Source organism: Phasianus colchicus, chromosome 39 (genome assembly GCF_987193195.1).
Source record: "Phasianus colchicus chromosome 39, bPhaCol1.hap1.1, whole genome shotgun sequence".
Taxonomy (NCBI): Eukaryota; Metazoa; Chordata; class Aves; order Galliformes; family Phasianidae; genus Phasianus; species Phasianus colchicus.
Window position 1 is genome coordinate 1,756,499 of NC_143474.1, and position 15,950 is coordinate 1,772,448.

The 15,950-nt window shown below is 56.1% G+C and overlaps 1 protein-coding gene across 1 annotated transcript in view; it reads right to left on the bottom strand.

The window, feature by feature from the left end:
* The window catches only part of DCAF11 (DDB1 and CUL4 associated factor 11), a 56,931-nt gene that overhangs the window by 2,506 nt on the left and 38,475 nt on the right, over positions 1 to 15,950 (bottom strand). Inside the window, exons 9-12 of the mRNA XM_090130286.1 lie at positions 14,965 to 15,091; positions 11,931 to 12,116; positions 9,292 to 9,445; positions 899 to 1,054 (exon numbers count right to left, since the gene is read on the bottom strand). Of these exons, the coding sequence (XP_089986412.1) occupies positions 899 to 1,054; positions 9,292 to 9,445; positions 11,931 to 12,116; positions 14,965 to 15,091 (623 nt within the window). The remainder of the gene's footprint in view (positions 1 to 898; positions 1,055 to 9,291; positions 9,446 to 11,930; positions 12,117 to 14,964; positions 15,092 to 15,950) is intronic.

A 15,950-nucleotide genomic window follows, 5' to 3' on the forward strand; every position in this document is an offset into this window, starting at 1 on the left:
CGACCAATGGGATCGAGAGCTTTAAGCCACGCCCCCTGGATCACTTCCGTCCAGAAGCCACGCCCCCCAATTCGTTCCCGTCCACTTCCGGCCTTCCTTAAGCCCCGCCCACCCCATGCAACTCAAAGCGGACTTAAGCCACGCCCCCTTCCTTAAGCCCCGCCCACCCCACAGATCCCAATGAGGATTGAAGCCCCGCCCCCTCCCTTTAGCCCCGCCCACCCCATTGAACTCAATGAGAATTCAAGCCACGCCCCATAACTTTAGCCCCTCCCACCCCATGCAACTCAATGCGGATTGAAGCCACGCCCCCTCCCACAAACCCCGCCCACCCTATTGAACCCAAAGAGGTTTGAAGCCACGCCCCCTCTCTCAAGCCCCGCCCACCCAGGCGTCTGAATAAAGGTTTAAGCCACACCCCAATCCTTAAGCCCCGCCCACCCCATGCAACTCAATGGGGCTTGAAACCACGCTCCCTCCCTTAAGCCCCGCCCAGCTCAGAGGGGATTGAAGCCACGCCCCCCTTAAGCCCCGCCCACCCCATGCAACTCAATGGGGCTTGAAACCACGCTCCCTCCCTTAAGCCCCGCCCAGCTCAGAGGGGATTGAAGCCACGCCCCCCTTAAGCCCCGCCCACCCCATCCAACTCAAAGGGACTTGAAGCCACGCCCGCTTCCTTAAGCCCCGCCCACCCCCATAGAACCAAATGAGGATCGAAGCCACGCCCCCTCCCCTAAGCCCCGCCCACCGCATAGAACCAAACGAGGATCGAAGCCACGCCCCCTCCCCTAAGCCCCGCCCGCCGCATAGAACCAAACGAGGATCGAAGCCACGCCCCCTCCCCTAAGCCCCGCCCACCCCCCATAGAACGCAACGGATCTAAGCCCCGCCCCCTTACCAATCACAGCCCCGGAGGCGCAGCCGGTCCCCAGGAAGAGCCCGCCGTCACTTCCGGGGGGCGGGGCCAGGCGGCAGCGAATCAGGGTGTGCAGCACCGCGTGACCGCGGTACGTCATCAGCGCCGCGTCGCCGGGCAGCGGGGTGGTTGCCATGGCTACGGGGGGGGGGGGTCACGTGACCAACTGTGCCCCATAGGGAGCCATAGAGAACCATAGAAACCCATAGGGACCCCATAGGGACCCATAGAGACCCCATAGGGACCCCATAGATCCCATAAAGACCCCATAGAGACCCATAGGGAGCCATAGAGACCCCATAGGGACCCCATAGATCCCATAAAGTCCCCATAGGGACCCATAGAGACCCCATAGGGACCCCATAAGGACCCCATACATCCCATAAAGACCCCATAGAGACCCATAGGGACCCATAGAGACCCATAGAGACCCCATAGATCCCATAAAGTCCCCATAGGGACCCATAGAGACCCATAGAGACCCCATAGAGACCCATAGGGACCCATAGAGACCCCATAGGGACCCCATAGATCCCATAAAGACCCCATAGAGACCCATAGGGACCCATAGAGACCCATAGAGACCCCATAGATCCCATAAAGTCCCCATAGGGACCCATAGAGACCCCATAAAATCCCATAAACACCCCATAGACCCCATAAAGACCCATGGAGACCCATAAAAACCCATAGAGACCCATAGGGACCCATAAGGACCAATAGGGACCCCATAAAAACCCAAAGGGACCCATAGAGACCCATAGAGACCCCATAGATCCCATAGAGACCCATAGAAACCTATAAAGAACCCATAGAGACCCATAGATCCCATAGGGACCCCATAGATCCCAAAGAGACCCATGGAGACCCAAAAAAACCCATAGAGACCCATAAAAACCCACAGAGACCCATAGGAAGCCATTGAAACCCCATAGATCCCATAGAGCCCCATAGAGACCCCATAAAATCCCATAGCGACCCCATAGACCCCATAAAGACCCATGGAGACCCATAAAAACCCATAGGGACCCATAGGGGCCCATACAGACACATAGGAACCCATAGAGACCCATAGAGACCCCACAGATCCCATAAAGACCCCATAGAGACCCATAGGGACCCAGAGAGACCCCATAGGGACCCCATAAGGACCCCATAGATCCCATACAGTCCCCATAGGGACCCATAGAGACCCCATAGATCCCATAAAGTCCCCATAGGGACCCATAGAGACCCATAGAGACCCCATAGGGACCCCATAAGGACCCCATAGATCCCATAAAGTCCCCATAGAGACCCATAGGGACCCATAGAGACCCCATAGGGACCCCATAGATCCCATAAAGACCCCATAGAGACCCATAGGGACCCATAGAGACCCCATAGGGACCCCATAGATCCCATAGAGACCCCATAGGGACCCCATAGATCCCATAAAGACCCCATAGAGACCCATAGGGACCCATAGAGACCCCATAGGGACCCCATAGATCCCATAAAGACCCCATAGAGACCCATAGGGACCCATAGAGACCCCATAGATCACACAGAGACCCCATACATCCCGTAAAGTCCCCATAGGGACCCATAGAGACCCATAGAGACCCCATAGGAACCCCATAGATCCCATAAAGACCCCATAGAGACCCATAGGGACCCATAGAGACCCCATAGGGACCCCATAGATCCCATAAAGACCCCATAGAGACCCATAGGGACCCATAGAGACCCCATAGATCACACAGAGACCCCATACATCCCGTAAAGTCCCCATAGAGACCCATAGGGACCCATAGAGACCCCATAGATCACACAGAGACCCCATACATCCCATAAAGTCCCCATAGGGACCCATAGACACCCCATAGACACCCCATAGGGACCCCATAGATCCCATAAAGACCCCATAGAGAACCATAGGGACCCATAGAGACCACATAGGGACCCATAGGGACCGCATAGAGACCCATAGAGACCCATAGAGACCCCATAGAGACTCCATAGATCCCATAGAGACCCATGGAGACCCATAAAAACCCATAGAGACCCCATAGGGACCCCATAGATCCCATAGAGACCCATAGGGACCCATAAAGACCCCATAGATCCCATGGAAACACATAAAAAGCCATAGAGACCCATAGAGACCCATAGAGACCCCATAGAGATCCATAGAGACCCATAGAGATCCATAGGGACACATAGGAACCCATAGAGACCCATAGGGACCCCATAGAGACCCCATAGATCCCATAGAGACCCATGGAGACCCATAAAAACCCATAGAGACCCATAGGAAGCCATAGAAACCCCATAGACCCCATAAAGACCCATAGAGACCCATAAAAACCCATAGAGACCCATAGACCCCATAAAGACCCATGGAGACCCATAAAAACGCATAGGGACCCATAGGGACACATAGGAACCCATAGAGACCCACAGAGACTCATAAGGAACAATAGGGACCCATAGACAACCCATAGATCCCATATATCCCATAGGGACCCATAGAGACCCATAGAGACCCATAAGGACGAATAGGGACCCCATAAAAACCCAAAGGAAACCATAGAGACCCATAGAGACCCCATAGACCCCACAGAGACCCATAGACACCCATAGGAAGCCATAGAGAACCCATAGAGACCCATAGGGACCCATAGGGACCCCATAGATCCCATAGGGACCCCATAGATCCCATAGAAATCATAGAGAACCATAGAGCCCCATCGAACCCCATAGAGCCCCATAGAGCCCCACTGAACCCATAGAGCCCAATAGAGCCCCATAGAGCCTCATAGAACCCATAGAGCCCCATAGATCCCAATAGAGCCCAATAGAGCCCTATAACCACCCCATAACCACCCCATATCAACCCATAACCACCCCATATCACCCCATAATCCCCCATATCCTCCATATCACCCCATATCACCCAACAGAGCCCCATAACCCCCCCATATGACCCCATATCCCCCCATATCGCCGCCTGCAGTTCCCCCTCCCGTCCTGTAGGTGGCAGCACCTCATATCACCCCATATCACCCCATATCACCCCATATGACCCCATAACCACCCCATATCACCCCATAACCACCCCATAGAGCCCCATAGAACCCCATAGAGCCCCATTGAACCCATAGACCCCAGTAGAGCCCCATAGATCCCCATAGAACCCAATAGAAACCCATAAAGCCAAAAAGAGCCCCATAAAGCCCTAAAACCACCCCATAACCACCCCATATCACCCCATATTGCCCCATATCGCCCCATAACCACCCCATATCACCCCATACAGCCCCATATCCCCGCATAGAGCCCCATAACCCCCCCATATCCCCCCATATCTCCCCATATCACCCCACACAACCGCCTGCAGTTCCCCCTCCCGTCCTGTAGGTGGCAGCACCTCGTATCACCCCATATCACCCCATATGACCCCATATCACCCCATAACCACCCCATATCACCCCATAACCACCCCATATCACCTCATAACCACACTACAGAGCCCCATATCACCCCATAGAGCCCCATAGAACCCCATAGAGCCCCATAGAGACCTATAACCCCCCCATATGACCCCATATCCCCCCATATCGCCGCCTGCAGTTCCCCCTCCCGTCCTGTAGGTGGCAGCACCTCGTATCACCCATATGACCCCATATGACCCCATACCCACTCCATAGAACCCAATAGAGCCCCATAGAGCCCCATAGAACCCAATAGAGCCCCATAGAACCCAATAGAGCCCCAAAGAGCCCCATTGAACCCATAGAGCCCCATAGAGCCCCATTGAACCCCATAGATCCCAATAGAGCCCAATAGATCCAAATAGAGCCCAATAGAGCCCCATAACCACCCCATAACCACCCCATATCACCCCATATTGCCCCATATCACCCCATATCACCCCATAACCACCCCATATCACCCCATATCACCCAATAGAGCCCCATAACCCCCTCATATCACCCCATATCCCCCCATATCACCGCCTGCAGTTCCCCCTCCCGTCCTGTAGGTGGCAGCACCTCATATCACCTCATATGACCCCATATGGCCCCATAACCACCCCATATCACCCCATAACCACCCCATAGAGCCCCATAGAACCCCACAGAGCCCCATAGAACCCCATAGAGCCCCATAGAGACCTATAACCACCCCATATCCCCCCTTATCACCGCCTGCAGTTCCCCCTCCCGTCCTGTAGGTGGCAGCACCTCGTATCACCCATATCACCCCATAACCACCCCATATGACCCCATAACCACCCCATACCGACCCCATAACCACCCCATAGAGCCCCCTCACCCCTGCGTGGGGCTCTCTGCCATCTGTAATCCCAGTTCTGTTTGGCTACGGCCCTCCTGGCCGCCTCCACCCCCCCCACATCCCAATAGAGCCCCATAGAGCCCCATAACCACCCCATACAGCCCCATATCCCCCCATAACCACAACATATCACCCCATAACCATCCCATAGAGCCCCATAGAATCCCATAGAACCCCAATAGAGCCCCATAGAGCCCCATTGAACCCATAGAGCCCAACAGAGCCCCATTGAACCCCATAGAGCCCAATAGAGCCCCATAGATCACAATAGAGCCCAATAGAGCCCCATAACCACCCCATAACCACCCCATATCACCCCATATTGCCCCATATCGCCCCTTAACCACCCCATATCGCCCCATACCACCCCATACCACCCCATACCACCCCATAACCACCCCATAGAGCCCCATAGAGACCCAGAGAACCCATAGACCCCAGTAGAGCCCCATAGAACCCAATAGAAACCCATAAAGCCAAAAAGAGCCCCATAAAGCCCTATAACCACCCCATAACCACCCCATATCCCCCCATACCACCCCATACCACCCCATATCACCCCATATCCCCCCATATCACCCCATAATCCCCCCTAGAGCCCCATAGAACCCCCCATATCCCCCCATATCTCCCCATATCCCCCCATATCACCGCCTGCAGTTCCCCCTCCCGTCCTGTAGGTGGCAGCACCTCGTATCACCCATATGACCCCATATCACCCCATAACCACCCCATATCACCCCAAAACCACCCCATATCACCTCATAACCACACTATAGAGCCCCATATCACCCCATAGAGCCCCATAGAACCCCATAGAGCCCCATAGAGACCTATAACCACCCCATATCTCCCCATATCACTGCCTGCAGTTCCCCCTCCTGTCCTGTAGGTGGCAGCACCTCGTATCACCCATATGACCCTATATGACCCCATATCACCCCATAACCACCCCATATCACCCCATAACCACCCCATAGAGCCCCATAGAAACCCCATAGAGCCCCATAGAGCCCCATAGAGACCCATAACCCCCCCATATCACCCCATATCACCCCACGTCACCACCTGCAGTTCCCCTCCCGTCCTGTAGGTGGCAGCACCTCGTATCACCCATATGACCCCATATCACCCCATAACCACCCCATATCACCCCATAACCACCCCATAGAGCCCCATAGAACCCCATAGAGCCCCATAGAGCCCCATATCACCCCACGTCACCGCCTGCAGTTCCCCCTCCCGTCCTCTAGGTGGCAGCACCTCATATCACCCCATATGACCCCATATGACCCCATATCACCCCATAACCTCCCCATACGACCCCATAACCACCCCATATCACCCCATAACCGCCCCATACGACCCCATAACCACCCCATAGAGCCCCCTCACCCCTGCGTGGGGCTCTCTGCCATCTGTAATCCCAGTTCTGTTTGGCCACGGCCCTCCTGGCCGCCTCCACCCCCCCCACATCCCAATAGAGCCCCATAGAGCCCCATAGAGCCCTATAACCACCCCATACAGCCCCATATCCCCCCATAACCACAACATATCACCCCATAACCATCCCATAGAGCCCCATAGAACCCCATAGAACCCCAATAGAGCCCCAAAGAGCCCCATTGAACCCATAGAGCCCCATAGAGCCCCATTGAACCCCATAGAGCCCAATAGAGCCCCATAGATCACAATAGAGCCCAATAGAGCCCCATAACCACCCCATAACCACCCCATATCACCCCATATTGCCCCATATCGCCCCTTAACCACCCCATATCGCCCCATACCACCCCATACCACCCCATAACCACCCCATAGAGCCCCATAGAGACCCAGAGAACCCATAGACCCCAGTAGAGCCCCATAGAACCCAATAGAAACCCATAAAGCCAAAAAGAGCCCCATAAAGCCCTATAACCACCCCATAACCACCCCATATCACCCCATAACCACCCCATATCACCCCATAGAGCACCATAACCCCCCCATATCACCCCATATCCCCCCATATCACCGCCTGCACTTCCCCCTCCCGTCCTGTAGGTGGCAGCACCTCGTATCACCCCATATCACCCCATATCACCCCATATGACCCCATATCGCCCCATATCACCCCATAACCACCCCATATCACCCCATAGAGTCCCATAGAGCCCCATAGAGCCCCATCGAACCCCATAGAGCCCCATACAGCCCCATAGAACCCAATAGATCCCAATAGAGCCCCATAGAGCCCAATAGAGCCCTATAAAGCCCTATAACCACCCCATATCACCCCATAATCCCCCATATCACCCCATATCACCCCATATCACCCAATAGAGCCCCATAACCCCCCCATATGACCCCATATTCCCCCATATCGCCGCCTGCAGTTCCCCCTCCCGTCCTGTAGGTGGCAGCACCTCATATCACCCCATATGACCCCATATCACCCCATAACCACCCCATATCACCCCAAAACCACCCCATATCACCTCATAACCACACTACAGAACCCCATATCACCCCATAGAGCCCCATAGAACCCCATAGAGCCCCATAGAGACCTATAACCACCCCATATCACCCCATATCACCGCCTGCAGTTCCCCCTCCTGTCCTGTAGGTGGCAGCACCTCGTATCACCCATATGACCCCATATGACCCCATATGACCCCATAACCACCCCATATCACCCCATAACCACCCCATAGAGCCCCATAGAACCCCACAGAGCCCCATAGAACCCCCATAGAGCCCCATAGAGCCCCATATCACCCCATGTCACCGCCTGCAGTTCCCCCTTCCGTCCTGTAGGTGGCAGCACCTCATATCACCTCATATGACCCCATATGACCCCATATGACCCCATAACCACCCCATATCACCCCATAACCACCCCATAGAGCCCCATAGAACCCCACAGAGCCCCATAGAACCCCATAGAGCCCCATAGAGCCCCATATCACCCCATAGAGCCCCATAGAACCCCATAGAGCCCCATAGAGCCCCATATCACCCCATATCACCCAATAGAGCCCCATAACCCCCCCATACCACCCCATATCACCGCCTGCAGTTCCCCCTCCCGTCCTGTAGGTGGCAGCACCTCATATCACCCCATATCACCCCATATCACCCCATATGACCCCATAACCACCCCATATCACCCCATAACCACCCCATAGAGCCCCATAGAACCCCATAGAGCCCCATTGAACCCATAGAGCCCAGTAGAGCCCCATAGATCCCCATAGAACCCAATAGAAACCCATAAAGCCAAAAAGAGCCCCATAAAGCCCTAAAACCACCCCATAACCACCCCATATCACCCCATATTGCCCCATATCGCCCCATAACCACCCCATATCACCCCATACAGCCCCATATCCCCGCATAGAGCCCCATAACCCCCCCATATCCCCCCATATCTCCCCATATCACCCCACACAACCGCCTGCAGTTCCCCCTCCCGTCCTGTAGGTGGCAGCACCTCATATCACCCCATATCACCCCATATCACCCCATAACCACCCCATATGACCCCATAACCACCCCATATCACCTCATAACCACAATATAGAGCCCCATATCACCCCATAGAGCCCCATAGAACCCCATAGAGCCCCATAGAGACCTATAACCACCCCATATCACCCCATATCCCTGCCTGCAGTTCCCCCTCCCGTCCTGTAGGTGGCAGCACCTCGTATCACCCATATGACCCCATATCACCCCATAACCACCCCATATCACCCCATAACCACCCCATAGAGCCCCATAGAACCCCACAGAGCCCCATAGAACCCCATAGAGCCCCATAGAGCCCCATATCACCCCATATCACCCAATAGAGCCCCATAACCCCCCCATACCACCCCATATCACCGCCTGCAGTTCCCCCTCCTGTCCTGTAGGTGGCAGCACCTCGTATCACCCAATATCACCCCATATCACCCCATATCACCCCAAAACCACCCCATATGACCCCATAACCACCCCATATGACCCCATAACCACCCCATACCGACCCCATAAAGCCCCCTCACCCCTGCGTGGGGCTCTCTGCCATCTGTAATCCCAGTTCTGTTTGGCTACGGCCCTCCTGGCCGCCTCCACCCCCCCCGGCCCCGCAGGACGGCGGAGATCCCAAAGTTTGGCCGTTTGGTCTTTGGAGTTGGACACCAGGTAACGGCCGTCACCCTATAAGGGGGGGGAAAGGAAAGAAAAAACCCCAAATACGGGGTGAGGAAAGGGGGGATGGGGGGGAGAGGGAGGTTATGGGGTGGGTTTGGGGTGGTATCGGGGGGTTATGGGGGGGTTATGGGGTGATATGGGGGGTTATGGGGTGATATTGCGGGGTTATGGGGTGATATGGGGGGTTATGGGGTGATATTGGGGGGTTATGGGGTGATGTGGGGGGATATGGGGGGTTATGGGGTGATATAGGGGGTAATGGGGTGGGTATGGGGGGTTATGGGGTGATGTGGGGGGGATATGGGGTGATATGGGGGATTATGGGGTGATATGGGTGGTTATCGGGGGGTTATGGGGTGATATGGGGTGGTATGGGGGGATATGGGAGGGGTATGGGGTGATATGGGGGGTTATGGGGTGGCTATGGGGTGGGTATGGGGTGGGTATGGGGTGATATGGCATGGTTATGGGGTGATATGGGGGGTTATGGGGGGTTATGGGGTGATATGGGGGGCTTATGGGGTGGTATGGGGTGGTATGGGGGGATATGGGGGGGTTATGGGGTGGTATGGGGGGGTTATGGGGTAATATGGGGGGGTTATGGGGTGGTATGGGGGGATACGGGGGGTTATGGGGTGGGTATGGGGTGATATGGGGGGTTATGGGGTGAAATGGGGGGGTTATGGGGTGATATGGGGGGGCTTTTGGGGGGTTATGGGGTGATATGGGGTGGTATGGAGGGGTTATCGGGTGATATGGGGGGTTATGGGGTGGCTGTGGGGTGGGTATGGGGTGGTTATGGGGTGAAATGGGGGAGTTATGGGGTGGTATGGGGTGATATGGGGGGTTATGGGGTGATATGGGGGGTTATGGGGTGATATGGGGGGATTATAGGGTAATATGGGGTGATATGGGGGGATATGGGGGGGTTATGGGGTGGGTATGGGGTGATATGGCGGGTTATGGGGTGATATGGGGTGATATGTGGGGATATGGGGTGATATGGGGGGGTTATGGGGTGATATGGGGGGATTATAGGGTAATATGGGGTGATATGGGGGGTTATGGGGTGATATGGGGGGTTATGGGGTGATGTGGGGGGGATATGGGGTGGTTATGGGGGGGTTATGGGGGGATATGGGGGGTTATGGGGTGATATGGGGGGATTATAGGGTGATATGGGGTGATATGGGGTGATATGGGGGGTGGATGTGGGTCCATGGGGACCTGATATCACCCCCATACCGACCCCATATCACCCCATAACCCCCCTATGTCACACCATAACCACCCCATATCACCCCATATCACCCCATAACCCCCCCATATCACCCCATATCACCCCATAACCACCCCATATCACCCCATATCACCCCATAACCCCCCCATATCACCCCATATCAACCCATACCCACCCCATTTCTACTCTATATACCCCCATATCCTCCCATATCACCCCATATCACAGCATAACCCCCCCATAACCCCCCCATATCACCCCATACCCCCCCATATCCTTCCAATATCACCCCATCCCCACCCCATATCACCCCCATATCCCCCCATATCATCCCATATCCCCCCATAACCCCCCATACCCACCCCATATCCCCCCATAACCCCCCCATATCCCCCCATATCACCCCATACCCACCCCATATCACCCCATATCACCCCATACCCACCCCATGTCACCCCATAACCCCCCCATATCACCCCATACCCACCCCATATCACCCCATATCCACCATCACCCCATAACCCCCCCATATCACTCCATACCCACCTCATATCCCCCCATAACCCCCCCATATCACCCCATATCCCCCCATATCACCCCATAACCCCCCCATATCCCCCCATACCCACCCCATATCCCCCCCTATCACCCCATAACCCCCCATAACCCCCCATATCACCCCATAACCCCCCCATATCCCCCCATACCCACCCCATATCCCCCCCATATCACCCCATAACCCCCCATAACCCCCCATATCACCCCATAACCCCCCCATATCACCCCATACCCACCCCATATCCCCCCCTATCACCCCATAACCCCCCATAACCCCCCATATCACCCCATAACCCCCCCATATCCCCCCCTACCCACCCCATATCCCCCCATATCACCCCATAACCCCCCCATATCCCCCCATATCACCCCATAACCCCCCCATACCCCCCCATACCACCCCATATCCCCCCATAACCCCCCCATATCCCCCCATATCACCCCATAACCCCCCCATATCCCCCCATATCACCCCATATCCGCCCATATCACCCCATAACCCCCCCATATCCCCCCATATCATCTCATAACCCCCCCATATCCCCCCATACCCACCCCATATCCCCCCATATCCCCCCCATATCCCCCCATATCACCCCATATCGCCGCATATCACCCCATAACCCCCCCATATCCCCCCATACCCACCCCATAACCCTCCCTCCCCCCCTTCCCCCCCCCGTCCCCCCTCACCCTGGGATGGATGAAGGTGACCCCATCCCTGTGCCCAGCCAACGCCGCCACCTCCCTGGGCCTCTCCTCCCCCAGGCAACGTCGATCCCATAGGCGACAAACGGCGTCGTCCCCCCCCGTCACCAACAGCTGCCCCCCGGCGTCGCCCACCGCCACCGCGTTGACGTCGTCGTCGTGCGCCGCCACCTACGGGCCGGGAGGGGGAACTGCAGGTGATGACGTGGGGTGATATGGGGGGTTATGGGGGGATATGGGGTGATATGGGGGGATATGGGGGGATATGGGGGGGTATGGGGTGATATGGGGGGATATGGGGGAATATGGGGGGATTATGGGGTGATATGGGAGCTTATGGGGTGATATGGGGTGATATGGGGTGATATGGGGGGGTTATAGGGTGATATGGGGTGCTATGGGGGCTTATGGGGTGCTGCCACCTACAGGACGGGAGGAGGAACTGCAGGCGGTGATATGGGGTGATATGGGGGGATATGGGGTGATATGGGGTGATATGGGGTGATACGGGGGGATATGGGGTGATATGGGGTGATATGGGGGGGTTATGGGGGGATATGGGGGCTTATAGGGTGATATGGAGTGATATGGGGTGATATAGGGTGATATGAGGTGCTGCCACCTACAGGACGGGAGGAGGAACTGCAGGCAGGGATATGGGGGGATATGGGGTGATATGGGGTGATATGGGGTGATATGGGGGGGTTATGGGGCTCTATTGGGTGATATGGGGTGATATGGGGCTCTATGGGGTAGTTATGGGGCGATATGGGGCAATATGGGGGGGTTATGGCGCTCTATGGGGGGATATGGGGTGATATGAGGTGGGTATGGGGGGTTATAGGGTGATATGGGGGGTTATAGGGTGATATGGGGTGATACGAGGTGCTGCCACCTACGGGGCGGGAGGGGGAACTGCAGGCGGCGGTGTGGGGTGGTGTGGGGGGATATGGGGGGATATGGGGTGATATGGGGGGGTTATGGGGGGGTATGGGGGCTTATAGGGTGATATGGAGTGATATGGGGTGATATAGGGTGATATGAGGTGCTGCCACCTACAGGACGGGAGGAGGAACTGCAGGCACTGATATGGGGGGATAGGGGGGGTTATGGGGCTCTATGGGGGGATATGGGGTGATATGGGGTGATATGGGGGGGTTATGGGGCTCTATTGAGTGATATGGGGTGATATGGGGTGATATGGGGGGTACGGGGTGATATGGGGCTCTATGGGGCTCTATGGGGTGATATGGAGTGATATGGGGTGATATAGGGTGATATGGGGTGCTGCCACCTACAGGACGGGAGAAGGAGCTGCAGGCAGGGATATGGGGTGATATGGGGTGATATGGGGTGGCAATGGGGGAATATGGGGTGATATGGGGGGATATGGGAGGGTTATAGGACGATATGGGGTGATATGAGGTGCTGCCACCTACAGGACGGGAGGAGGAGCTGCAGGCAGGGATATGGGGTGATATGGGGTGATATGGGGCTCTATTGGGTGATATGGGGTGATATGGGGTGATATGGGGCTCTATTGGGTGATATGGGGTGATATGGGGGGATATGGGGTGATATGGGGGGGTATGGGGTGATATGGGGTGATATGGGGTGATATCGGGTGATACGAGGTGGGTATGGGGGGTTATAGGGTGATATGGGGGGGTTATGGGGTGCTGCCACCTACAGGACGGGAGGAGGAACTGCAGGCAGGGATATGGGGTGATATGGGGAGATATAGGCTGATATGGGGGGTTATAGGGTTGTATGGGGGGGTTATAGGGTGATATGGGGTGATATGAGGTGCTGCCACCTACGGGCCGGGAGGGGGAACTGCAGGCCGTGGTGTGGGGGGATATGGGGGGATATGGGGTGATATGGGGGGGTTATGGGGTGATATGGGGGCTTATAGGGTGATATGGAGTGATATGGGGTGATATAGGGTGATATGAGGTGCTGCCACCTACAGGACGGGAGGAGGAACTGCAGGCACTGATATGGGAGGATAGGGGGGGTTATGGGGCTCTATGGGGGGTTATGGGGGAATATGGGGTGATATGGGGGGGTTATGGGGCTCTATTGGGTGATATGGGGTGATATGTGGTGATATGGGGGGTACGGGGTGATATGGGGCTCTATGGGGCTCTATGGGGTGATATGGAGTGATATGGGGTGATATAGGGTGATATGGGGTGCTGCCACCTACAGGACGGGAGAAGGAACTGCAGGCAGGGATATGGAGTGATATGGGGGGATATGGGGAGTTATGGGGGTTTATGAGGCTCTATTGGGTGATATGGGGGGATATGGGGTGGCTATGGGAGGATATGGGGTGATATGGGGTGATATGGGGGGTTATAGGGTGATATGGGGTGATATGAGGTGCTGCCACCTATGGGGCGGGAGGGGGAACTGCAGGCGGTGGTGTGGGGTGGTGTGGGGGGATATGGGGTGATATGGGGGGGTACGGGGTGATATGGGGCAATATGGGGTGATATGGGGTGATACGAGGTGGGTATGGGGGGGTTATAGGGTGATATGGGGGGGTTATGGGGTGCTGCCACCTACAGGACGGGAGGAGGAACTGCAGGCAGGGATATGGGGGGATATGGGGTGATATGGGGGGTTATGGGGCTCTATGAGGGGATATGGGGTGATATGGGGTGATATGGGGTGATATGGGGTGATATGGGGGGATATGGGTCCCCCCCACCCCATGACCCCATATTTCCCCCCCCACCCCATAACCTCCCCATTGCCCACCCCATATCCCCCCCCCCCCCCACCCCACAGCACCCTATGGGGCGCACCCCCCCCATTGTCCCCCTTACCCCATTGACCCCCTACCCCACATCTCCCCCCCCCCCACCCCACAACCCCCCCCCCACCCCACAGCACCCTATGGGGCGCACCCCCCCCATTGTCCCCCTTACCCCATTGACCCCCTACCCCACATCTCCCCCCGCCCCACCCCACAACCCCCCCCCCCCACCCCACAGCACCCTATGGGGCGCACCCTGAGCACCCTGCGCTGCACCTCCCGGTCGTATCCATACAGGCAGCCATCGTTGGCTCCGCCCCAAACCTCGCGTCCGTCCGGCCCCATAGAAAGGGAAAACACCGCAAAGCGCCGCTCCTCCGGTCTGTGGGGCGACCCATAGGGACCCATAGATCCCATAGGGACCCATAGGGACCCATAGAGAAGCATTGGATCCATAGAGACCCCATAGATCCCATAGATCCCATAGAGACCCATAGGAACCCATAGGAACCCATAGGGACCCATACAGACCCATAGAGACCCATAGATCCCATACAGACCCCATAGATCCCATAGAGACCCATAGGGACCCATAGGGACCCATAGAGACCCATAGATCCCATAAAACCCATAGGGACCCCATAGACACCCCATAGATCCCATAAGGACCCCATAGAGACCCATAGGGACCCACAGATCCCATACAGACACATAGGGACCCATAGGGACCCATAGAGACCCATAGATGCCATAAAACCCATAGGGACCCCATAGACACCCCATAGACCCCATAAGGACCCATACAGACACATAGGGACCCATAGGGACCCGTCCAGCCCCATAGAAAGGGAAAACACCGCAAAGCGCCGCTCCTCCGGTCTGTGGGGCGACCCATAGGGACCCCATAGATCCCATAGGGACACATAGGGACCCATAGGGACCCATAGATCCCATAGGGACACATAGGAACGCATAGGGACCCGTAGGGACACATAGATCCCATAGGAACCCATAGGGACCCATAGGGACCCATAGAGACCCATAGGGACCCCATCGATCCCATAGGAACCCATAGGAACCCATAGGGACACAGATCCCATACAGACCCCATAGATCCCATAGAGACCCATAGGGACCCATAGAGACCCATACAGACCCCATACAGACCCATGGGGACCCATAGGCACCCATAGACACCCCATACGGACCCATAGGGACCCATAGAGACCCATAGATCCCAT